At 43.4% G+C, this 26,035-nt stretch overlaps 1 protein-coding gene across 3 annotated transcripts in view; it reads left to right on the top strand.

Moving 5' to 3' along the window:
• Nucleotides 1–2,457: 2,457 nt before the first annotated feature.
• Nucleotides 2,458–26,035, top strand: part of CENPE (centromere protein E) — a 38,576-nt gene continuing 14,998 nt past the window's right edge. For 2 of the 3 annotated variants that reach the window (XM_032964013.2, XM_032964011.2), the window contains exons 1-22: nt 2,458–2,670; nt 3,906–3,994; nt 4,449–4,538; nt 5,060–5,178; nt 5,909–6,028; nt 6,146–6,227; nt 7,331–7,398; nt 7,534–7,599; nt 7,899–7,950; nt 8,096–8,183; nt 8,738–8,870; nt 11,268–11,387; nt 13,043–13,189; nt 13,690–13,792; nt 14,065–14,270; nt 14,913–22,117; nt 22,757–22,871; nt 23,444–23,515; nt 24,132–24,272; nt 24,532–24,606; nt 25,457–25,585; nt 25,768–25,905. In XM_032964013.2, the coding sequence (XP_032819904.1) occupies nt 2,618–2,670; nt 3,906–3,994; nt 4,449–4,538; nt 5,060–5,178; nt 5,909–6,028; nt 6,146–6,227; nt 7,331–7,398; nt 7,534–7,599; nt 7,899–7,950; nt 8,096–8,183; nt 8,738–8,870; nt 11,268–11,387; nt 13,043–13,189; nt 13,690–13,792; nt 14,065–14,270; nt 14,913–22,117; nt 22,757–22,871; nt 23,444–23,515; nt 24,132–24,272; nt 24,532–24,606; nt 25,457–25,585; nt 25,768–25,905 (9,411 nt within the window). In that variant the 5' untranslated portion in view covers nt 2,458–2,617. The remainder of the gene's footprint in view (nt 2,671–3,905; nt 3,995–4,448; nt 4,539–5,059; nt 5,179–5,908; nt 6,029–6,145; nt 6,228–7,330; nt 7,399–7,533; nt 7,600–7,898; nt 7,951–8,095; nt 8,184–8,737; nt 8,871–11,267; nt 11,388–13,042; nt 13,190–13,689; nt 13,793–14,064; nt 14,271–14,912; nt 22,118–22,756; nt 22,872–23,443; nt 23,516–24,131; nt 24,273–24,531; nt 24,607–25,456; nt 25,586–25,767; nt 25,906–26,035) is intronic. The other variant, XM_032964012.2, reaches the window with a different exon arrangement.

Genomic DNA, 26,035 nt, shown 5'->3' with positions numbered 1-26,035 from the left:
GGATAGTTTTAGAAAGCGCATTAAACGTGTGAAAATGTCTCTGTTGGCGTGCCTCAGTTTCAGTTTCATTTATTTGGTACGAGTTTTACTACCCGGTTTCGCCCGGGACTTGGATTGATCACGCCCGGCCGCCTTGTCTCCGCAGTGGCGATGTTCAGACACCGCACCAGTTAATTGTTTGAGACTGAGTCGACCTAGGGGAGGCCCAGGACCGGTTAAAATAATCGTCACTGGTGGTGGCTGTGAGCGGGAATCGAACTCGGGTCGCCGGGTTCGTAGCGCGGCGCGCTAACCACAACACTACAATGCGTTACGCGTCCACGTGCGCGGGTCACGTGACAGATTTGACGTCACAGCTCACTTGCCGTGCAAAAAAAAGATGCATTATTAAGCTCCCCCCCCCCCCCCATAAAAAAGAAAAGCAAAAGTGTATTTTTATAATTTTTGCATGCTGTACAGTCTGGAAAGTACCCACATGGCAAATTTCCAGTTTGTTGCATGTCGGGAAGTAGGCTAAACATTTTGAACAGACACACATATTCACAACTTTGCCTTTTATATATGGAGATAGCCCTGTGAGCCATTCGGCTCTTGAATCGGGTGCAACCGCAACAAACAAAAAACATAAACAAGAAAGCATCTTAAAGTGACTATTAAGTGACTCAAGAGATGCAAGGATTCAAAAGCAATACCCAAACACAGTTAACAATTAACATTAAATAATCTAGAGCGAACAAAGCTCGTGAATGATTGCAAAGCGAATACATAATAATTAAAGTGACTTAATGAACACATCTAAATCATTAATGCGATAAAACTTACCAAGTAATATTTGAATATTGGAATCAAATTGATACAATCACATTATAGGATGACAATTTTTTTTTACAAAAACAACACAAATAAACAAATTCAATAAATTGATTGGGAAACAACGTACACTTTGAAATGAACAATTTGAAAATGAAACGATTGTTAATTTGACAAACCACGAATGACTAGTGATATGATTATCAATCCTATCTAATGGACTTATATTTGCTCTTTGCACTAGATAAGACAATCGTTGTTGAAGATCAGAATGTGAGTATTCTCACTGGAGGAATCTGATGAGATATAAATATATTTTTTTCCACAGATGTCCACTAGGGGCGGGTAAGAACGTTACAACAACAAACACGATCGGAGTGCATAGTACAGGGAAAAATATATACAGTATTCTTGAACCAAGAATATAGATCCCTGCAGTCACGAAAGTTTTAAGTCAAACTTTACACGGAAAAAAGGTAAAGTTATCACCCAACAAAAACTAAACAATCCCCATCCTACCAGGCAAAGCCCACTGAGGCATTAACTTATTTTTCAGATAGAACCATTGGCCGAAACGTTGCCTAATACTGCGACTCGTTTAAGGCTTACACAACGTAGTGCTATTTACGAACGCATGGAGTTGATTGTTATGCATTCATCAAAGGTTTTTTTTGGGGATCAGATCACGTAAATATAACTGTGTCGTTAAACCGCCACCACCCGACACTGGAGCCAACCAAGTAAGGTTTGTCACGTCAACAAAATGTGATAATTAGTTACTGCATACTTGTCAACCCATACGGTTTACCCCGTGTACACATGGAAATTGAGTTTTCAGGTCGAGCCGTTTCAATACGGGCAACAAACAAAATCAGTGTCTGTGCTTAATGTTCGATTTAAAGCTTTCGTGACTGCAGGGATTCATATTCTTGGTTCTTTCGGTAAAGTCACCATGTAGAAGGGAAATAATAAAATAATAAAAAATATCAAACAAAAACATTCTCGCGACGTTTCGATTGCAACACAAGCAATCATCATCAGGTGTGAAAAAAACAGCAAGCTTGCCGTGATTTTTATTATTCTTTTATTATTTCCCTTCTACGTGGTGACTTTACCGAAAGAACCAAGAATGTGTATGTGTTTGTTTCTCCCTTGTGATGCGGCTTTGTAATATGAACGTTGAGATTTACAATGGCACGTGGTGAACAATAAGGTCTGAATTGGTCTGCCATAAGGTAGGCACGAATAAGGGGGGGGGGGTGGTTCTTGACAGATATGCAAGTCTGCGATATTTTATTTTTTACCTACGTGACTTTACCCAATAGAACCAAAGACTAAGTCTGCGATAACCACACGTACTTGCGGTGAACATGCAAACAAACGTGCTCTGGTGGCATTGTCTTTGAAAAACGATTGGCCTACACCACAGACATTACAGAACAGCAGCGTTCTTTGTGGCCTGGTCTCACTGCCGGTGTCAGAATGGCTCACAGGGCTATACCAAATAAATGAACTATGAACTGAATAAATGAACTATGACACAGAGGCTGTGTGAGATGATTGTTGTCTTTTTTAAAAAACTGTGCTCTCATCCCAATTGGTCAATTCGCTCGAGCCTCTCAACCAATCGCAGGGCCGCCTGTGTCAGTTTAAATTTAGCCCCTCCCCATCTCGTAACGGTCGTCCGAGTCGATGCCTAGGCTGCTGAGGCGGAGGAGATTTTAAATAAATTTTCCTCATAACTTACGAAGCTTTTAAAGCAAAATTATTTTTTGTTTTCATTCATAAAGAAGTACGGGGTATAGAGATGGGCGAGGGTAATGTCAAGGTGTGCGTCCGTGTACGACCCCTGATACAGAGGTTTGTAAATTGCATGCGTTAATTTGTAATCGCTGTGCGGTGTTTTGCGATGTGATGAAGACGGCGTTCGCCTCTCGCTCTCTCTGCCTCTGTGGAGTTTCCGCCTGTTAATTGTAACGTGCAACAAACATCACACGGATGTCGAGTGAAACTTGTGTTCTGTAACGAGCGAGTTCATGTTTGCGTTCCTTATTATTTAAGGGTTGGCGATGTTAGTTCGTGAGTTCCGTTTCATGCCATCTCCCTCGCCTCCTATTTTAAACTCTAAAAAAAATGTTGATACCTTAAACTTTCGTGACTGCAGGGATTCATCTTCTTGGTTCTTTCGGTAAAGTCACGTAGAAGGGAAATAATAAGATAATAAAAAATAAAACATAATAAAATTCTCACGACTCATTGGGGCGCTGTCTTTCCGACAGTTCTGTTTCTTCACCTGAGGGACGGCTGCTTGTGTTGTGGCCGAAACGTCGTGAGAATTTTATTTTACTATGTTTTATTTGTATTATTTTATCGTTTCCCTTCTACGTGACTTTACCGAAAGAACCAAGAAAATGTTGATACCGTTCCGCCTTCGACAACAACTGCCTGAGATATTAACAACACCCAAGTGTACTTTGACGTGTCCCCATATGCAGACATCTAAAGTGTGTATATGTGTGTGTGTTTTTTAGCGAGCATGTTATGTACGTGACTAATTTTGTTCATTTGTACATAGGGCCCCACACACAACCCTTAGCGTTCCCTCTTGTTCACCTCTCTCACATTGCCAATTCCCTAAGCATCGTCTCTCATTTCCCCGTGCTGTTACGACGATAACCCGGAGCAACTCGGGAAACTTGTCACACGTTATTACAGTATTGTTGTTCTGCAAACTTGGTGGTTTTAAAACCAAGCACGGCACACAGCATGCCACACCGTTTTAAGGCACAAGACTGTTGTGTTGGCCGACTCTCTGGGTTGTATTGCATTATATTTATACGTTTGTTATGTTTGTTTTCTCATTAATTCGTACCTGATGATGGTTGCTTGTGTTCCAATCGAAACGTCGTATTCTATTATTCATTTATTTTCTTTCTACGTGACTTTACCGAAAGAACCAAAGAGATTCCTGCAGTCACGAAAGCTTCGAATCTAATTTAATTTTGTATATTGTAAATTTTGCCTTTTTTTGCAATAATTTTTTACGTCTAGAAATAGCCTCATGAGGTTGTGTTGGTGTGATGTCTGTCCTTCAGGGAGACCACCAGTGGCAGCAATGTCACGTACTGGAAGTCAGACAAAAACTCCATGACTCAGATTGACAACAACAAATGTTTCATATTTGGTAACTCTTTGTTCACACTGCACCTCAACCTCGCATCACGTGGGGATTCAAGCAATGGGTTTTACAAGTGTGGGAAATTAAAAATATACATTTCACCATCGTAAAATATTATTGTTACAAAAGAGAAAAAAAATTCCATTGGATGAATTGACATGTATTTGTTTAGATTTCCGCAACCTTCGGACAATTTTCTGCACAGTACAATTGGTAGTTCTTGTAGCAATGTATTATGCAAGCCTGGAAAGAGGATTTGAGTAGGCTCTGCAAAAGTTGCAGGATTCAGATTGTACCCTGTCCTGTGTAATTTATAACCCATGGAATGAAGCAATTTGGCTTCTTTAATACATTTTAATGAATGTATTGTGACCAAAATGTCAACTTGCTGGGCTGAGTAAATGCGTGTTCTATTTATATGCTCTTAGTAGGAATTGTATAACCACCTTTTTTTTTTCAGACCGTGTCTTTGGCGTCGATGAACAGACTTGTGATGTGTTCGATGAAATTGCGAGGCCCATCATTAAAGCCGCTGTCAAAGGCTACAATGGTAAGACCCATTGCATCTGAGAGATGGTCAAATTTGCAGAAAAGTGGTGTCTGCAAATAACATGAACTGTGTACCTGTTTTGTAGGTGCTATGCACCTCCCTACTGTGCCACCGGAGCCACAGTGGGGTTGTGCCGAACCAGCACCAGTGTTTACCCAATGCAGAAACCGTGGCGTGCCCTTGACATCACGCACAATGAACGGGTTGAGATGCATATAGATGACATTGTGATGCTGTGTCTTCATTGTTTTGGCTGACTTTAAATGCAATGAACATGTCATTGACCCATACCTGGCCCTGCTTGACTGTGAGCCATGTCTTGTGATGTGAGTGTATCATGGCTCAACACGGCAAATTGTCGTAAACCACCCCATTTCGTGAGGGCCCTGTGCATGCTCGGCGTTGTTGTGCCAGTGGAAAAGACGCATTAGTCTAAAGCTGTTGGCTGATTACACATTTTTTTCGTGGAGTGGGAAGTTGCTGGACACACTTTAATTCTAACAAACTCGTTCCTCATGCAGGTACCATCTTCGCTTATGGACAAACGTCATCGGGGAAAACTTTCACAATGTTGGGATCTGAGAGCCACCCAGGCATCATCCCCTTGGCCATGAAAGAGGTTTTTGACGTCATAAAAAATGTAAGTTTGCCACCAGTGTAAACTGCGATGAAGTTGTTTTTAGTTCCATTCGTACTGGTGTATTCTTAATGCCAATTCAGTGGAGAATGATGTTGCATTTTTCATTGAGGAATGATCATCGTTTGGATTGTACAGAGTACACAAACTGTTTTATCTTCTTCGGCACCAAAGGGTTTTGTTTAAACTTAAGAGAGCTATGAGCATGTGGCATTTGACTCTTGATTTTTCGGTTTTAATTCATTATTACACTCGCAATACATCAAATCGTGTGTTTAAAAATTGCTACATGTTGCATATGGTGGAGTGGTTCCCTGCGCTCAGTCTGATAATTCTATTCCTAGCCATAGGTTACATCTTGCAAGTGATGTCAGGACTTGTCCTCAACCTTACCCCTTCACAAACCCACACTGACCAGTGGTCCAAAATAATCAAATCATCCCCCAGGCCACACAGTGTGGGGAAGCCCTCATTCAGCACTGGATTGACATGCTGTGAATTGTATCTTGCATGAATACTTTTCAGGCGAATGGAAATCATATGGCCAGTGTAGATCGTAGAATAATAGGAAAAATGAATTCCCATATTGAATCTTAACCTCATAAAGATGTGATTAATTTAATTGTTGTATCTGTTCCACTGAATATAATTCCAAATTTTCAAGCAGGTTTTACAGGACGAGTTTTGTTTTATCTTCCTGGGTCTTCTGCATCTTACCATCTTTATTTTACAGCTGCCGAGCAGAGAGTTTCTCCTGCGCGTTTCTTACATGGAAATCTACAACGAGACCATCTGTGACCTGCTGTCCAAAGACAAAAAGAAGAAATCGCTGGACATTCACGAAGATGTCAATGTAATTCCGACATGCATCGTTTTATTTGAATGGCTTGTGGACATGCCGCTGTTTTCCTCGTCTGGCAATGTGTGCCAGTGCCCAGCGTGTGACGAGGTGTGCTCCACTGTGCCACAGAGGACGGTGTACGTTGCCGATCTGAGGGAGGAGGTGATCACCAGCATAAAGGACATTCTGGAGATTATGAGCATTGGCGAAAGTAAGGAATATCCCATCTACCCCTCTATTTAAGCAACGAAACTGGAGGATTTCTCCACAAATCTGGCTATCGCTGATGAAGCTAGTTGTAATTACTGGTTAAACGTGGTAATCGGATTGTAAATGTTGTGGACTTGCTCTCCAACACATCGGTGTGCAGTACTAGTAACGAATTGGCATGTTTTGTTTACGTGACAAACCTTACTAATTGACTGTCGGGTGGTGGAGGGTTTAACGACACATTTATGTGATCTAACCCAAAAAAACTGTATTATGGATGATATCTTATTTGTGCCAGTGTTGTCTTTTCAATTTCAACTCAACAGAAAACATCCTGGCTTAATTGTCATTGAGGGGAAAACAATTTAACAAAATGCTCAATTCTGGCTGTCCGCGAATCGCATCTGGAACTCTACACGATTGCATCAAGAGAGAGAAAAAGAAAACCGTCAGATTACGTTATGAGAGAGAATGTAATGTGATAAAGTGATTAGATAAACAGATGAGATCAAGACATGAGAGAACTTCTCGAAGCTTTAGAAGCATCTGTAGATGTTACCTGTACAATATTCATAGGCCAATATTATTCCCGACATTTGCTATTCATGAGTATCTCTGGAATTTTTTCCCTCGCAAATAAGAAGGGATTACTGTATAGCACAAGGTAGGAGCTTCACTAATGAAACGAAAATCCCATAAACTTATGGTGAAGCTGGTCGTTATGGCACTCCATTGATATCACTGTGAAGTCTCTCCTGTATTTTCTGATACAAATTCATTCTAGTTACATCACTAGAGGCTGAGTAGCAAGGGCTGTGGGACCCCAAGAGTTTTTCTCTTTTTTTCAAAAAAAATATCCGTCGAGTGCATCTTTAGAACAAAATACATTTTATACAGATTCAATGCAGTGACATCACGAGAGCACACTCACGATGGAGCACCTCGCTTGATGATTTAAAAAGGCATTTGTGTTCTTTAAGATTTCCAAACTAGTGTCGTACATCTCTCTGTACACAGCCTAGGTATAGTATATGTAAGGCATTTTATTTTTGGAATGCATCTTTCTTTCGCACTAGTGATCGCTTGCTGTGTTCCCTCTGCCAGAGAACCGCCACTATGGAGAGACCAAGATGAACGATCACAGCAGCCGGTCCCATTCAATCTTCCGAATGGTAAACGGCACTCGGGCGGGCAAATGTGGTTTGTGCCTGGCCAGCCCAGAGAGTTAACCCAATGGGACATCACAAATGCCCTGCGTGCACTGGTTTGGCCACTGACGTAACTTTGCACTGACGTGATGTATGCAGATCATCGAGAGCCGGGAGAGGTCACAGAGGGAGTCGATGGATGGCGCCATCGCCGTGTCTCACTTGGTAAAGATTGCGGCAGTGTTGAAGCGCTACGTAGTGTCGGTTGATCTTTATTGATTATGCCAAACTGATGTCTGGGATTATGTCAGTGCACCAGATGTTCTGTGATTCACGTGTGAGCAATTAATTAATTGTTCTTAAAATATGGAATTAACTCAAAGCCAGTAATAAAGATGAAAAAAAACGTTTGGTATAATTTTTCTAAGTGACTTTTAAAAATAGATTCAAAAGCTCTATCTGGTTTTGCAGTGATGAGAAATTACTTTATGCAATAACGTTTGTCTGTCCTAATTTTTTTCAAGAATTTGGTGGACTTGGCTGGCAGCGAGAGGACCAGGCAGACTGGGGCAGAAGGTAACATTACCGCACGTAGTGGTGCTGTGTTATAGGAAAAAAAAATAATTTGCATCATGAAACCAGTTGGTAAAATGTTTATAACAAGTTCTGTTTGTGTTTGTAACTACACTATTTGTGTGTAACTCGTTTTAAATTTTCATAGGCTTGAGGCTAAAAGAAGGATGTAACATCAACAGAAGCCTCTTCATCCTGGGCCAGGTCATTAAGAAGCTGAGTGAAAACCCCTCTGGGTAGGTGTGGCTTCCAGCCCAGCGTTGACACAAAGATTGAATAAATTGGGAAAATTTGATTCAAGAATTGATTCTGGTTTGTACTCGATCTTTTGTTTCCATATCCTTCTGTCTCTTTGTACAGTTTAGTTTGCTCCATTAAACCTGAATTTAACATGAGCGTATAATAATTTGCATATTATTTTGATGGTTAAATTGTATTTGCGTAATTCGTAAGTCATTGCTTCGATGCTTTATTTGATGCATGTACTGGGAGTGTCAGAATTAGGCATGTAACGATGCATCGATTTGTTTTAAGGTCAATTCCTTCACGCATCAAACTGTGTGAGAATCTGTTATGTAGGCCCTGCTGCCTCTAGAGAATCTACTCTGAAAAACAGAATATACTCTTGAACAGAGGTGTGACTAAATGATGCCCCTCCATCGAGGCAGGGGTCTGGGTGGGGGGGGGTGGTGAATCTTTACCTGTCGAGTAAGAATCTGTTTTATAATCCATGCACTACTTATAGTGCACCTTGCTGCCGTCTTGACTGATGCCTCTCTTCCCTCGACAGGGGTGTGTACCTAAACTACCGTGACAGCAAGCTTACGAGAATCCTGCAGAACTCATTGGGGGGGAACGCCAAAACGGTCATCCTGTGCACGGTCACACCAGCCGCCCTCGAGGAGACACTCAGCACCCTCATGGTATGGAGCAGCCGCAAATCAGGGCTAAGAGGAAGTCTGGAAGGGAAATTGGGAGGTTTTGGGGTATGGCCGGGTCGCTCGGTGATTCTGGCTCTTGTAGAAAAGCCTGTATATTATGGGGTTTTGTAGTGGCCACCCGAGTTAAAATGTAATGTTGTGCCAGTGGAGATTCACGGTTTAAAGCAGGGGTTTTCAACCCATGGGTCGTGCCCCCTGGGGGGTGGAACGTGAGCGCCATGTTGCGACAACAAACCACTAATATATAAAATGAAACCAGTGCCTTGTTATAACACCACCTTGACCAGAGGGGTGTGGACATGTGATTCATCTGTGCATTATGGCCTAAGAAGCCTTAGTGGTGTTTTTAGAGCTGTGAGTAGCCACCAAACCACAAGATTGAGATCCACTGGTTTAAAGGAAAAAATATTCCAAAGGCATCTATTACTTTTTCATAATTTGCACCTCCTGATGTGAAGTTCTTATGAGAGCTGCCTGACTAGTTCTGTCAGCGTGGCCTGTCAAAAGGCGTGGTTGCTCATCAGCGACAGAGCATTAGAACAATTGTAAATACTAGATCTGAGGGCAGTTGTATGTCTTCATTATTTACCTCTTGATTAAATATTTTGAGATCTAGGGTCACAATTTTATTCCAGAATATATTTACAATGGTGCATGTAGCAGCCTTTAACAGTTGCAGTGGTCATGTGAACCCATTAACAAAATACATTTTGGGTGAGTGCTTTTAATAAGCACCTATTAAGGCTCGCACAGCACATGAGGGAGCGGGTGGCTAGCACTATGCCCAGTCACCTTTGTCTCCCCAGTACTGAAATTTAATTGCTGTACCAGCTACTAATTTAAGACTGAGTCAATCTAGGGGAGCCCCATGACCAGTACAGATATTCACTGCTGTTATTGTTAGTAAGCGGGAATCAAACTCGGGTTGCTGGGTTTGACGCAGTGCGCCTTCAGGTACACTACTGCTCCCCTTTAAATACAACATACAAATAAATGTATGTTGATTTTTACAAACGTGATTCAATGCACGTATTACGAACTGAATAATCGATATGAATCAATCGCATGTGTTATTACACCCCAAATGATTAAGGCACAAAAGTGGCAACTGAAAAATGTGATAATTGCATTTATTTTAAGCCAGCTTGGCTATGATAGCTTTCAAGGCAAGGTTGGGTGACCCGGGAATAAATTTGTTCTTATGCTTTGCCTTGATGCTGATAATGCTTTGGTGGGTTCGAAAACTGTTCCCCACAGATGAAGAGATGGTAGACACTTGGTAAATAAAATAAACATTTGTTATGGTTCCTGTAATGTTGTGGGCAACTGCAATCTATAAATAAAAACATACCGTGTTTGTCATTATAACCTTATATTATAACGGGAAAAAATGTTTTGTAGGCTGACGTTTTGGGTAATGACCCTTACTGACTACTTAATTATTGGACTCTTGCAAATGAAACTATCCTTGTCTCTTGAGTTCTCACCTGGTTAAACAAAATAATATTTACATGAGACAGGCCAGAGAGCTGGACCGGCTATAGTGGGAGATTTCTCTTCATCGTATACTGCCGGCCACCGGTCCATAGTTATAACATTCATCAGTTTGGTCTGGGCTGCGGAATGCGCTACAGATCAAGCACAATGTGCCTACTCCAACTATCACACTTCCCCGTCCCCTATCCATAAGCCACACTCTTCTTGATGCGGCTTGGAGTGAGTTGCGGAAAGGTTTTTATTTTTAACCTTTTCCAATATTAAATTGGCGTGGTGTGAAGCCGCACATATCGCCTCCTATATTTATTTCGGATGTTTAGGGACACCATGTGTTGGGTGGAATGCCTTGTCCAGATGTCAGGCGTTTTCAGTTTACTGCCTGCACATTGAAAGGATACGATTCAATAACCTGGGCGTTTCAGAGCAGGTGCAGAGCATCTTTTTTGACCCTCACAGTTACGCTCTTGGATACTGCTGCCATCGAAGGAGTGGTCAATCCCTTTTCTCCAGCTCTGGTATTATTGCTGATTTTCTGAATGTTGTAATTGGTGGCCGACAGGATGGATTACAGTAACACCTTTTTTTTTTTACAAAGTTACAAAACCTCATATTCTTAGTTTTTTCGGTAAAGTCACGTGACTTTACCGAAAAAACTAAGAATATGAATTACTGCAGTCACGAAAGCTTTAAATCAAAATTTACAAAACCTCGTTTGTATAGTGCAGGACAGTTTAGGACCGTGATAGTTGCACTGTATAATCCTCGTAAAGCTGGGAAATGTTAAGGCATTTGATCTGATCTTTGCTCGTACATCTCCACTGTCGATGTTCTCCCTTACTTTTTGCGTGAACTTAACGGAGAATGCACTTGTGATTGTGACAGTTTGCCAGCACGGCGAAGAACATGAAGAATTCCGCTCATGTGAACGAGGTGATTGATGATGAGGCCATGCTGAAATGCTGCAGGAGGGAGATCATGAATCTGAAGAAGGAACTGATGCAGGTGAGCGCGTGGTGTTGTTAGCATCGTGACACCATCAAGGAGAATTTTAATGTTTCCTTTTATCAGCCATGACCTGTCCACTTTCGGGATGAAGGCCTCTCCAAGCTCTCACTATTGGGTCAGTCTTGTTATGTTGATTGTACATCATACTTCTTTGGACGAGCACATCTCATTGCTTTGTCTCATCTGCAGTGATTGTACTCTCGAGAGTGTTCTATCTTTGGCTGCCACTTCGTCATTCGTTTTAGGGATTTGTCTTGCCGAAATCAACTTAACTGTCAAAATGATGCATCTGATTGGCATGTCTTTTCTCTAATCTCAGTGTCATTCCAAGCATGCATCTTTCTATGTTTCTTTTCACACTTTTCAGCTTGTTTCGTTTTCTTTGTCAGTGGCACTTGCTAATTGGCATGCTGTAGTAGTTAATAGGTACTGATTAAAATGTAATTTCATTGTAGGACATGTCTCCTTCATTTAAATCTGAGCGATAGGTGAACATTCCACTTTCTTATGCCGGGGAGCTACACTTCTCTGACTAAAATCACTGTTGAATTCTTCACAAAGTGGTACGCATGTTTATGCCCGTTCCAAGAGGAATAATAGCCGGCCTGACTTGCAAGCCTTCTGATCATGGTATGGCAAGTGATGCGATTTATAAATTGACGATTATGGTAGGGAAATAAAAGGTAGAGTGGAATACAACATTTAAGCACTACTTGAGCTGTCAACAGCCCAGCTGGCACAAGGGGCAGTACAACTATAATGAGCCAAGAATGTCTGTTTGTGTCCCGCCCGTGACATGAATATTCATGAGCGGATTTTTACACTCGCGCAGAAGGTCGAGCGGAAATACTTTTTTTTTCACAAATTCACTTTAAGTTTGACGTTTATTTATTGAAGGTGAATCTAATAAATGATTCGACGCAGCAACAAAGTGGATTTGGTGTATTTATTTATTTATTCATCACTTGAGACAAAAGGTAAGTCTAATTTATGCTTCTACATTATGGTAATATAGACATTTCTCGGTGATTTTCCAGATATTGTATCGATTTCTAATTTATTTCAACCCCAGCGAATAAAGTATCAGAGCAGTGAATTTGAACAAATTCAAGATCAGTTATATACAGTGCTACAGTGACATTAAGCGAGGTGTTTGATGACATACCTTTGTGCAAGATTCACTGCCATTAAATCTACACAAGATACAATAATGCTCTGCTCAATTTTTTCGTAAATATGACAGCTTCCATCCTAGGACGGGCAAAGAAGCTAGTAATGCATACTGGCTATGCTTGTTCTTGGGGTTCGTTAAATAGGATTTAAGAGGTTAATTGGCAATATTTTCATTACGGGAGCCGATTTTAAAATTACTGTTTTGGTGTGGTATGGACCGCCAATATCCACAAAGAAGTTGTCACAGGCAACTCCAGGACAATGGTTACCTGGTGGTCAGCATCGGGCAATGCAGCAACATTCTTTACTTAACTTTTATTCCTAGCTTCATCAACCCACATTGACCAGCATGGTGAAGTGTGGTGAAATGACCTGTACGGCGTAGGGGAGGCAATCACCCAGCAGAATATGACACTTGAGCTTTACATGTACATCGACGTTAATCGCCGTTGTTTTGGTAACATGTTACTTTCCCGCAGAAAACGCAGATGCACCAGGCTCAGGCGCAGCAGCTTGCAGAGCGCGATCAGCAGCAGAGAGAGAGCGAGGAGCGAATCCGCAGCCTCAAGCACATGATCATCAACTACAGTGTTACTGCTGCGGGCGCCGCCGACGACTCCGCGGCTGTGAGTTTCCACGAGAATTGAACGTCCGCGCCGCCAAAGCTCCACGTTTGCTGGCTGCAGGGTGTGGAAAATGGGGCTGTGGTATCCAGGGGTGCTGTAATGCCTTCCTAATGTAATGTAGATAATAATTTGAATACATATAGCACCCTAAAGAAATTGTCACAGTGATGTTTCTGGTCTTTCCCGTGTATATGTGGAGAGCGGTAGTGTAGTGGTGTTGCATACTGCGCCACAAATCCAGCAATTGAGTTGAATTCCCGCTCAAGACCAATAAGTGGCAAATATTTGAACCGGTAATGGGCCTCTGCTTGGTAGACTCATCCTTAAATTAGTACCTGGGTGGTGTGTAAATATCAGCATTGGAGAGTGCTGATTTTTAGTTGTCTGTAGTGTTGGCCACCCTCCCCCTCGTGTGCCAGGTCCAATATGTGCTCGCTAACAATACTTGCCCCAACAGTCTGTTAAAGGCTACATGGGGGATCTTTGTCATTGTTGTGCAGGCAAGACCAAAGCGCAGGGAGACATGGTGTCCCGGTCTTCTGAGATCTCAAGCGAAAAAGTTCCGGGGCAACAGCAACATGACAGGCGATCTGGACTTGGCCTGTAAGTCACATCCCCAGCTGCACCCATCATGTTTTTAATTAATTAATCGCTTTTTGTCAACATTTTTTGCTTTCTAATTTTCAATCTCTCAGTTTTAACATCTTTCTGTTATCCTAACTCTCACATAAAATGTTTATCAGTTGCACAAAGCGTAAATTGATTTATTCTCCCTCACGATTGAATACATTGCATCATGAGTGCAAGGTTTTCTTTTACTGTGCGCATCATTGCATGCCTGGTGCGAAGTGACACCCGCCTTACGTTGTACGCAGCAGCCACAGACGTGACACAGGGAGAAGACACGTCGGATTTATCGCTCCTAGACGTCAACAAGTCTTTAGGCTTCGTGTCTGTGCGCCGCGAACGCGGGTCCTCGGCGATGGTAATGGTGGGGGATGATCCCGAGGAGGAGGAGTCGGAGTGGCTGCGGAGCATCTCCTCGGAAGACAGCCCCTTGTTTAGCAAACTGCAAGCCAAGGTGAGCGTCGCCCGTTCATTATTCCCGCGTCGTTTTGGTTTGCACCTTGGAAATAGTTTATTTCGATCTCTCGTTTATATTGTGCACTTCACAATAATAAAAGCATCTCGGGGGTGCTTTACTTTAAATAAAATGTAAAAGAATGCCCAACAATTAGACGAAAAAAATATGCAACATTTTAGTTGGTAAGTACCCGTGACAATATAATTTTAAAAATATGTAAGACCTTAGACTGTTTACTGCTTTTGGAATTATTTAATCTTAGGTCTTAGTTTAAAAGTAGAATTTATTGAAAAATATAGTTTTTTGCAAAATGTTACTTATCCAGCTCCGAGACCTAAAATATTACTTTTTTCAATATTTGTCGTGAATTATAGGGCATTCCTCTTGTGTGGATTAATAGGTCTAATGAAGTCCTTTCAGGATTAGTGGTGTCATCTTTCTAGGCCAGTGGGTGATGAGCAGCCACCTACAGAGTTTCAAATGGAATTTGTTTCATATGATGCTGACAGCATTGTTGAAATATTGTTATGAAAAAAAAAACTCGTTGAAAAACAGGGAATAACAAGTATCACGTGGAGTCGCATGTATGACCAGATGGTGCTTTCTGTCGACCCTACTGCTGTGTGGTCCCCGGTCCAGGTCAGTGAGCTGGAGGAGGAGCTGCAGGATGCTCGCCTGAAGGAGGCGGAAAAGAACGGACAATTCATGGCCATCCTTGATGACAGGGACGAGCTACGCCAGGAACTTGCCACCCTCGAGGCGAAGCTGAAGGAAATGGAGGCAGAGAGGCAGCGCGTAGAAACCGGCGCGCATGACTCTCCGCTGGAAACGGCTGGAGCTCCGTCAGACCACTTGGTCGCTTCAAATGGCGCAAGCGGGCAACACTTTAATTCAACAAAAGACGAGAACGATCCAAATGCTGCCCCCCTTGCTTTACAGCTGAATGTGCAGGATTACGAGGAGCAGATTTCAGCCTTGAAGGGGAGAGTTGCTGCATGCGAAAAGGAGAACAGCAGACTTAGGGATGCTGCAATGGAGGCGGAAAACATCGCGCAGTACCTGGAGGAGATTTCAAATCTGCAGAGTGGCCTGTCGCATCTGAAAACTGAAAATGCCAAGCTCCGAGAGCTAGTGGAAAATCGTTCACCTGAAGGTAAAGAAGTGCTGGACTCTTCATGTGAGGCTCCAAATGATAGCCCTGCTAATGCTCTTCTAGCAGAGGAGAACACCTGCTTGAAACTGGAATGGGAGACGATGGGCAAAGAGGTGGAGAAGGCGCAGGCAGAATGTGCAGAAGCATCATCTCGGTTGCTTGACTGTCAGTTCAGGCTGTCGGCAATGGAGGAGCAGAACTCGGAACTTAACGACGAGCTTCATGCTAAGAATAGAGACCTTGTTGAAGCAAACACCTCTTTGAAATCTCTCGATGAGGAACTCTCTTCCCTGCGGATGAAGCTACGAGAGAATGAGGATGGGATCGCCCAGCATGATGAAGACGGACCCACTGCTGTGCAGCTACTGGAAGAAAGGCTGACTGGCCTCAACGACCAAGTGACGGAAATGCAAATAATCAACCAGGACCTTGCTACTGAATTGGCATTGAAAGAGCTGAACCTACAGAAAGTGGAGCAGTCTGCGAAGGCCTCTGCTGAGGAAATATCCACTTTGCAGTTGAGCAGTGATGCAGCCAAAGCTGAATTGGAGCATCTGAAAGGCCTGCTCGAGCAAAAGAGTGAAGAGCTTGACCAGTGGGCGTCGTCTTCAATGGATGAGAGAATACAACTGGAATTGCAATTGGCTTCCCTCAGGAAGGGAATGGAACAGCTGGGAGAGGAGCTGCAGATTGCACGTAAATCAAAAGAGCAAGCTGGTGACTCCCATCCTGAAATGGAAGCCTCTGACGCAGTGGCTCAGCTGAGTTCTTTGGAGACGCAGTGCGAAATGCTGCAGAGCAAACTAAGGGAAAAATCTAGTGAGTTGGACACCCTTGCTGGTGTTTTGGAGGAGAATAGATCTTTGCAGACGAAACTGGAAAGTGAGAACCAAGACCTTCAGGATAAGGTTGTGAAGATGTCACTTGAATACGAGAGAGAAATATGCAATAATAAAACATTGGTGACTGAAATTGCTGCTCTTCAGCAGCAAGTGAGAGAGTTTGATGACGATAACAGTCGCCTTGTGGAGGAAAGCAAGGGTTACTCTGAAACGAATATTACACTCCAACACTCTGTTGAAGAAGCTCAGCAACAAGTGTCACTCCTCAAGGACAGCGTTGAAAAATTAACCGAAGAAAATTATGAACTAAAAATGGATATCCAAGGGACAACTTTAATGTCCAGGCCTGCCCAAGAGCCGGTCAGCCAAGGTTCTCGGAAAAGGGCTGAAGAGCGCCGGTCGACACGCAGGTCATCGAAATTGATTGCTAAAATGGAGCTGTCGTTCGATGAGTGCGATTACAGGCTCCTCAACCCACAGCAGGCGGCCGACACTTGCAGCATCATACCGGAGAATTTGGCCGAAGTGGAACTGGAGAGCCTGCGTGGAAAGCTTGCCAGTTTGGAGGAGGAAAACAAGTCTTTGCTTGCACTGCTGCTGCCTGCTCCTGAGAAGCCAGAGGAGGAAATGAGTGACAGCGTGGCTGAGCTGCTAGCCAGGGTGCCCATACTGGAGGAGGAGAAATGTCGACTGGAGGCCGCACTAGACACAAAGACGAGAGAGCTCGGGTCCATCTCAGATGAGGCCACAACGATTAAGAAGCAGCTCAAATCTGCGGAAAAAGAGATTGAGAACCTGCAGATGATCTTGGATGCGCTGAATGAGGAGTCTGTGAATCAGTATAAATTGAGTAGCAGTGAGAATGAAAGGATGAATACGATGGAGGAGGAAAATGAGTGTGTGCGCAAAAAACTGGAAGCTCTGCTGGCCCATGCTGCTGAGAGCGATCATGTGGAGGTATCCAATGAAGCAGATGTCAATCTGGAAGCCAAACTGAGGACACTGGAGGAGGAGAAGGCGAACTTGCAAGCACAAATAGAGCATGTCCAGGCAGAATGCGAAGCACTCTCAAATGCTGCCGATGACAATGCTGGAAGAATGCGAGTGGTGGAGTCCGAGTTAGAATCCGCCAGATTGCAGAATGAGGAGATGTCCATTACCCTTGTCTCTGTCCAAGCCAAACTTCAGGAAGTGGACCATGAGAATGCCCAATTACGCGACCATGTCAATTCTGCAGGTGTGCTTGATGACAAACTTTCAACGGCAATGGAGACCATTTTGATGCTGAACGAAAAACTTTCATCAATCCAAATTGAAAAACAAGAGCTGCAAGTGCGAGTGGATTCTTTACAAACTCAGAGTGATGAACTCTCCACTGCTTCGAACATCACTGCCCTCAATAGCGAACTACAGCTGCTTCAGGAAGAGAAGGAGGCTTTGCAGTCCCAATTTGAGGATGCTGTGCTGCGCTGCGAGCGGCTGTCTAGTATTTCGGATGAGCTCGCTGATCTGAAGGTTCGGTTTGCAATGACACAAGATGAAAAGGAGTCTCTACAGTTGCAAATTGACTCCCTTGCTAAAGAACAAGGTGACCGTTATCTGAAGGGTGCTCAGGAGGCTTCCATGCTGGAGGAAAAGATTAATGTGCTCGAACATGAAAAGAGAGCGCTGCAGATACTGCTTGACTCTGACGGAAAAAGGGGTGAGGAGCTGTCTGCTGAAACAGAGATGATATCTCTGAAGGTCAAACTCCAAGAGCTGCAGGATCAAAATGAAGCGTTGCGGTTGCAGTTTGAGTCCTGTGATGTGCAGTGTCAGCAACTGTCTGGTAGATCTAATGAAGTTTCCGATCTCAAGAGCAGGCTTCACAAGATTGTAGAAGAAAATGTAATGGTGCAGTCATGTGGCAATTCTGATGGAGTGAAACGTGCTCAGCTGTCAGCTTCCTCGGATGAAGTTTTCCTTAAGGTTCAACTTCAAGAGCTACAAGGTGAAAGGGAACAGATGCAATGCCAATTATATTCTCTTCAATTGCAGTGTGAGCAGCTTTCTTCAGCCCCTGATGAACTTCGTGATCTGAAGACCAGACTTGGGGTACTAGAGGAGGAAAAGGAACTGCTTCAAACACAACTGAACTCAACACATTCTCAAGCACTTAATGATAAATCATCAGAGAATGCTGATAAAATTTCTGCATTGACAGAAACATTAGAGCTTATGGAACTTGAAAGGCGTGAATTGCAATTGCAGTTAAATTCTGCTAAAGCACAGCATGCTGAGTGGGCTGATGAAATGTCAACCCTGAAGCACAATTTTCAGGAACTGCAAGATAAGAAGGATCAGTTAGAATCTTGGTCGGATTCGCTTCGTCTGCAGTGTGAACAGCTCTCGGCAACCTCTGATGAACTTGCTGATCTGAAGACTAAACTTCAGGTTATCCAAATTGAGAATTCTGATCTGAAGACCAGGCTTCAAATGTTGGTGGAGGCGAAAGAGGAACTTCTCCAGACACAGCTGAACTCTTCAACACATTCTCAGGAACTCAGTGATGAATTGGCAAAGACTGCTGCAGAAATTTCTGCACTGAAAGAAAGACTAGAGCTAGTTGAAGGTGAAAAAGGTGAACTGCAAGTGCAATTAGATTCTGCTAAAACACAGCAAGAGCAGTGGTCCTCTGCCACAGATGAATTGGCAACCCTAAAGCTTAAACTACAAGCGCTTCAAGATGAGAAGGAGCAGTTACAATTGCAGTTTGATTCACTTGGACTGCAGTGCGAGCAGCTCTCGGCAGCCTCTGAACTTGCTGATCTGAAGACTAAACTTCAGGTTATCCAAATTGAGAATGCTGATCTGAAGACCAAGCTTCGGGTGCTAGAGGAAGAAAAGGAACTGCTCCAAACAAAACTAAACTCTTCAACACATTCTCAGGAACTTGGTGATGAATTGGCAAAGACTGCTGAAGAAATTTCTGCACTGAAAGAAAGACTAGAGCTAGTTGAAGGTGAAAAAGGTGAACTGCAAGTGCAATTAGATTCTGCTAAAACACAGCAAGAGCAGTGGTCCTCTGCCACAGATGAATTGGCAACCCTAAAGCTTAAACTACAAGCGCTTCAAGATGAGAAGGAGCAGTTACAATTGCAGTTTGATTCACTTGGACTGCAGTGCGAGCAGCTCTCGGCAGTCTCTGAACTTGCTGATCTGAAGACTAAACTTCAGGTTATCGAAATTGAGAATGCTGATCTGAAGACCAGGCTTCGGGTGCTAGAGGAGGAAAAGGAACTGCTCCAAACACAACTAAACTCTTCAACACATTCTCAAGAACTTGGTGATAAATCCTCAGAGACTGCCGATAAAATTCCTGCATTAACAGAAAAATTGCAGCTTGTGGAACTTGAAAGGAGTGAATTGCAATTGCAGTTAGATTCTGCTAAAGCACAGCATGCTGAGTGGGCTGATGAAATGTCAACCCTGAAGCACAATTTTCAGGAACTGCAAGATAAGAAGGATCAGTTAGAATCTTGGTCGGATTCTCTTCGTCTGCAGTGTGAACAGCTCTCGGCAACCTCTGATGAACTTGCTGATCTGAAGACTAAACTTCAGGTTATCCAAATTGAGAATTCTGATCTGAAGACCAGGCTTCAAATGTTGGTGGAGGCGAAAGAGGAACTTCTCCAAACACAGCTGAACTCTTCAACACATTCTCAGGAACTCGGTGATGAATTGGCAAAGACTGCTGCAGAAATTTCTGCACTGAAAGAAAGACTAGAGCTAGTTGAAGGTGAAAAAGGTGAACTGCAAGTGCAATTAGATTCTGCTAAAACACAGCAAGAGCAGTGGTCCTCTGCCACAGATGAATTGGCAACCCTAAAGCTTAAACTACAAGCGCTTCAAGATGAGAAGGAGCAGTTAGAATTGCAGTTTGATTCACTTGGACTGCAGTGCGAGCAGCTCTCGGCAGCCTCTGAACTTGCTGATTTGAAGACTAAACTTCAGGTTATCGAAATTGAGAATGCTGATCTGAAGACCAGGCTTCGGGTGCTAGAGGAGGAAAAGGAACTGCTCCAAACACAACTAAACTCTTCAACACATTCTCAAGAATTTGGTGATAAATCCTCAGAGACTGCCGATAAAATTCCTGCATTAACAGAAAAATTGCAGCTTGTGGAACTTGAAAGGAGTGAATTGCAATTGCAGTTAGATTCTGCTGAAGCACAGCATGCTGAGTGGGCTGATGAAATGTCAACCCTGAAGCACAATTTTCAGGAACTGCAAGATAAGAAGGATCAGTTAGAATCTTGGTCGGATTCGCTTCGTCTGCAGTGTGAACAGCTCTCGGCAACCTCTGATGAACTTGCTGATCTGAAGACTAAACTTCAAGTTATCCAAATTGAGAATTCTGATCTGAAGACCAAGCTTCAAATGTTGGTGGAGGCGAAAGAGGAACTTCTCCAAACACATCTGAACTCTTCAACACATTCTCAGGATCTCAGTGAGAAATTGGCAAAGACTGCTGCAGAAATTTCTGCACTGAAAGAAAGACTAGAGCTAGTTGAAGGTGAAAAAGGTGAACTGCAAGTGCAATTAGATTCTGCTAAAACACAGCAAGAGCAGTGGTCCTCTGCCACAGATGAATTGGCAACCCTAAAGCTTAAACTACAAGCGCTGCAAGATGAGAAGAATCAGTTAGAATTGCAGTTTGAGTCACTTGGACTGCAGTGCGAGCAGCTCTCGGCAGCCTCTGATGAACTTGCTGATCTGAAGACTAAGCTTCAGGTTATCCAAATTGAGAATGCTGGTCTGAAGACCAAGCTTCGGGTGCTAGAGGAAGAAAAGGAACTGCTCCAAACAAAACTAAACTCTTCAACACATTCTCAGGAACTCGGTGATGAATTGGCAAAGACTGCTGAAGAAATTTCTGCACTGAAAGAAAGACTAGAGCTAGTTGAAGGTGAAAAAGCTGACCTTCAAGTGCAATTAGATTCTGCTAAAACACAGCAAGATCAGTGGTCCTCTGCCACAGATGAATTGGCAACCCTAAAGCTTAAACTACAAGCGCTTCAAGATGAAAAGGAGCAGTTAGAATTGCAGTTCGATTTGCTTCGGCGACAGTGTGAACAGCTCTCGGCAGCTTCTGATGAACTTGCTGATCTGAAAATTCTACTTCAGGTTATCCAAAATGAGAATGAAATTCTACAACAGGAGCACTCTCATAACAAGGAAATGTCAGCAATGAAGGACCGTAACCGTGAGCTACAAGCTCTCATTGACTCCCTTCAAACTCCGAAAGATCTCTTATCCACCACTTCTGATGAAATTGTATCTCTAAAGGCTGCACTGGAGGCGCTACAGACTGAACGGGAAGAGCTGAAATCCCAGCTGGATTTTACCAAATCTCAGTATGAGCAGTTGTCCTTTGCCTCCGAAGAGACATCTTCGCTCCGATCAAAGTTGGAGATGGCAGTGGTGGAGTCGGCGCGCTTGCAGAGCTGCCTGGAGTCTGCTAATACCCAGCTGGAAGTGCAGTCGCACGTTACGCTGGAACTCGAGCAGATGAGATCGGCACTCAGCACCCTGGAGGGCAAAAGGGCACGCATGCAAGCACTGCTGGGCTGCGGCGATACCACAGATGATGCCAGGGAGGAGGAAGAGGATCCATTCGTGGGGAAGAGCCTGCTGCCAGCCGAGGCAGGACGTATATATTCGCGCGACTCCATGCGCGACAGCGGAATAGGGAGATCCAGTGGGGACATGGTGGAACTTGGCAGCAATATTCCACTGCTCGAGGACGAGCAGCTGTTGGTGTGCGACGAAGGAGACGTTGGCTCCCACGATGCGTCGGTCGTGAGCACGTGAGTCCATTTGAGGCAGTTTAGGTTCAGCTGCCAACTCGGGATGTTAATTTACTTTTTTGCAATATCGATAACTGCAGGTAGAAAAAAAAATTAATTCAATGATGGGTCTACCAATGTACAGCAACCCACACTTAACAGTGTGATAAATTATGGTCAAACAAGCCCTTAATTCAACTGCACTGTTGAATTAAGGTTTTTTTAACATGTATTTTGTATATAATGGTTTGTCAAACAACCAATCAAATTCGAATGCGCTGTAGGGTTTTAACATTTGCACATGCTTATCGGCTTTAAATTTACTCGCATTAAACCCGCTCATCATTTCCTAGACTTATATTTTCCACATAATCAAGTAAATATTTTTTGCTTTCGTGATTCAATGAATTGTCACGATTCACAATTCGATCCAAGAATAGATTAATTTGTTGACATGGTGCTCTGTGTAGAATGTCTGGGAGCTGCAGGGCTTAAGGGAACATCTACGAATCGTAGCTAATTGAATTTTACCCGTGCGATTCAACCTATTTATCGTAAGCGTTAGAATTTAATTTAATTGGTGCATCGTTACATGGCGAATGTTTCTCCGTTTATACGTGTCCCATCATTTGTTGTGTTGTTTTGTTTTGTAATGCTCAGCCTAATGGAGGAGCGTAACGCTGAAAGCGATGAGCTGCGGCGCTCGCTCGAGGAGCTGAAGGAGAAGTTTGTCCGGGTGCAGAACGAGCGTAGACGGAGCAGTCACAAGCACTTGGTGGGTCCTGGTCCTTGCAGTACTCTAGAGCTGCGATGATGATTCTTACGTGGGATGTGTCAGCAGTGGGACCCCTTGAGCTGCATCATTTATGTGAACCAATTGCATAACAACATACTTCATATAGTTAGGCCGCATAATAAATTAATTGGAGGTGACACTTGTTAACTGTAGGTCACACATAGCACGACAGCAATTTATTTTAAAGGTTATATTTATTTAGGCAATTTTCATAATCTGTTTGATAAGGACACGGTGTGGGCCCAAAGCAACGACGGAAATAAACTATGGTACTATGTGTGAGTGGTGTTATACTCCCTCATTAATTTGGGAAAGAGAAACATTTGCCGACTTAGGTGGGTTATTAGTGTAAAACTATTTAAGCAATGGCCATGTTCATACCTTCACAAAACAGCTAAAACAAATCGTCCTGCCCATTTTCCCCCATTGTCGTATGTATCTTCAACGTCTTTCGCACTGTACGTAGCCAACCGTGCTAATCGGGGATAGTAATTGTTTTTGCAAACAATCTGACAAAAGGGAACACCTGCCTTTGTTTTTTTGCCGGTCAGAACCAGGAGGAGCACTTACAGAATCAGCTGCTGGAGAGCATCCAGCTGTGCGAGAGTCTGCTGCTGGAGAAGGTAAGCATTGCTTATATTTGCTCTGTGATGTTAGACCACCATCACCCTTGTGTCAGGGATCTTAAACTATAATTTCCATAGGGCCATATAATAAAATGAGCACTTGCCGGTAGGCCTCATTATGTCATGTTGTGCACAATTACTGTGTAAAGTGACATCGTGATGTAAGAATGCCTGTACATGTCACCATTCATCTGTACGTCTTGCTTCTTTTTTATTTTTATTATCACTTTGATCTCACAAATCTTAATTTCTTGTCAAGAGCTTTCGCATCTTTAAAGCTTGTCCTAATCTGTATCCCTTTGTCTGCCTGAGCCGTATATCTCGGTGCGCCAAAGCTCAGACAGCCATTCCAAAGAGCCTTTGGCCTGTGAGCTGCCAGTTAAAGAACCCTGCCCCACGTGATGTAACATTTGTTTTTTATGACACTTGTCGACCCAAGGTGTCACTTAAAAAATAAACTTCGAAGTCTTGATGGGTTCTCACCTGGTTAGTGGCTCACACGGCGCTCATGTTCAGCACTGAGACTTCGGCTCTTAACAAACGAGCGACGTTCTTTGGTATCGCATTGTGAACTCCGCGTGTGTTTTTTTTTGTTCGCTACGATGCGTGGCAGAAAGAGCTGGAGGCGCAGCTTGAGGCTAGAGTTAATTTGGTCGAGAAGCTCCAAGAGGACCTGAGAACCAAGAAGGTTGAGCTTCAGGACCTGCAGGAACTACAAGAGTTTGAAAATCTGGAAAAGAAGACTGAGCATGAGGTAAGGCATTTGCGGTGAACGCAATGGCAGTGACGAAAATTACGTCCTTCAATCGTTTTTCCTGAATTGTTCACACAGTTCAAATAAACTTCCATTTCATTACAATTATAAGGATGAAATAGGCAGGTCTTCAAATTGTGGGCACGACTTGATTCCGTTGTCACGTAGTCTATATGTAGGTTCTTCGGATATCAATGTATGGTTCTCACACGCGACTCCGTTTTGTAAACGTTTCATAAAATGGATTATTTTTCTGCAGGCGCAGCTGATGCATGAATTTGAGCAGCTCAATAAACTTGTGCAGCAAGGGGTGGAATACAACCAGGAGTTGGAGGTATGGGCACCTTTTGCAGAAAAAGAGCCGACACCACAGTGATGTATGCATCCAGCTTGTGCTGCATGGGTTATGATACTTTAAACCCAGGGTGGCACAATGGTAACACTCGGGCCTCACAGCAAGAAGATGAAGGCCCTGTGAATGATTTCCGACTCGTGCACCCTTTTATGTGGAGTTAGTATGTTCTTCCTCTTTTCTGCATGGGTTTTCCTCTAGCTTTTCCAGTTTTCTCCCACAGCTAAAAACGATGCCTTGAAACTGATATTCGCTTAACATCTCCAAACCTAAAGATTACGTGCAAATTAGGATTGCACATAGCAACATTGCCTCCTACTGCAAAAACTTGGCAGGACCCTCCTGAAAGAGTCTTGTGACTCAGTGAGGCTTTCCTGGGTAAACAAGCATCATGTTAAAATAATAATAATGAAGCAAAAAAAAATGTGCAACCCCTGGGTTGGTTGTATCGAACTGCAGACATTTTAGCCGTGACACTTGAAAGGACGAATTGCAAGTAATTACGTTAATCATTGGATTTGCTTGTTTATATTTTTTTGGGAATTTAATACAAACTCCTCCCTCTTTTTACTCAATTACTGGCATGAGTCATGAACTCCCATCTTATTGGGAGACCTGCTGGGTCATCAGCCTATGTTTTTTGTTGGTCTAAAATTATCAAAACACTGGAATTTAAGTGCAATCCAAGAGATACAATCTTATCGTAGGCAATTAACTGCACTGAAGTTGTAGAATTTATCTACTGCTCAAGAAGCACCAGTCGAAGGAATATCGGAGAGCGCTGGCATACCGCAGCAGTTTGGCACCACAGTGTATCCTCCCTCTTGCACAGGCTGACCTGAAGAGGACGTTGCAGGAGCTGCGCTGCAAGGAGGAGGAGATGCGTAGGCTGCAGGAAGAGATGTTCCAAATGACCGAAGCGATGTCCAAGCAGCAGCGGTGGGAGAACGACATGCCAAAGGTAAGTCATTATCTTTGTTTCATCATCTACTTCAGCTGTGCCCCACCCCTCCCCGCTACCTCCTTGCCCCCCCCCCCCCCCCCCCCCGGGCGTGCACCATTGTGATGGCGCTGGCTTGCTTGATCTTAAAATTGCGTCAACCTTGCTCTCTCTCTCTCTCTCTTCGTCTTCTCCTCTTTCAGGGTTCGGATGCGCAGGAGCTTAGGGAGCACGTGAAGACGCTGCGGAAGTCACTGGAGGACGCGGAAACCGTGACAAAGGACAGCACCAAGCAGGCCGCCATACTTCGCACGGAAAACCTCAGCCTCAAGGAGCAGATGGTACAGAGCTGGACGCACAATTTACCAAACACACTGAAAAGGCGAAGAAAAGATAGACATGCCGTTTCTTGCTTGTTTGATGCTCTGGATGTGTCAATACAATGTAAAACTGTTAACGCTTAACACTTAT

Source organism: Petromyzon marinus, chromosome 31 (genome assembly GCF_048934315.1).
Source record: "Petromyzon marinus isolate PM22_M1 ecotype Great Lakes invasive population chromosome 31, UKy_Petmar_22M1.pri1.0, whole genome shotgun sequence".
Lineage (NCBI taxonomy): Eukaryota > Metazoa > Chordata > Hyperoartia > Petromyzontiformes > Petromyzontidae > Petromyzon > Petromyzon marinus.
The sequence above is the reverse complement of the archived record's forward strand: the minus strand, read 5'-3'. Positions and strand labels throughout refer to the sequence as shown.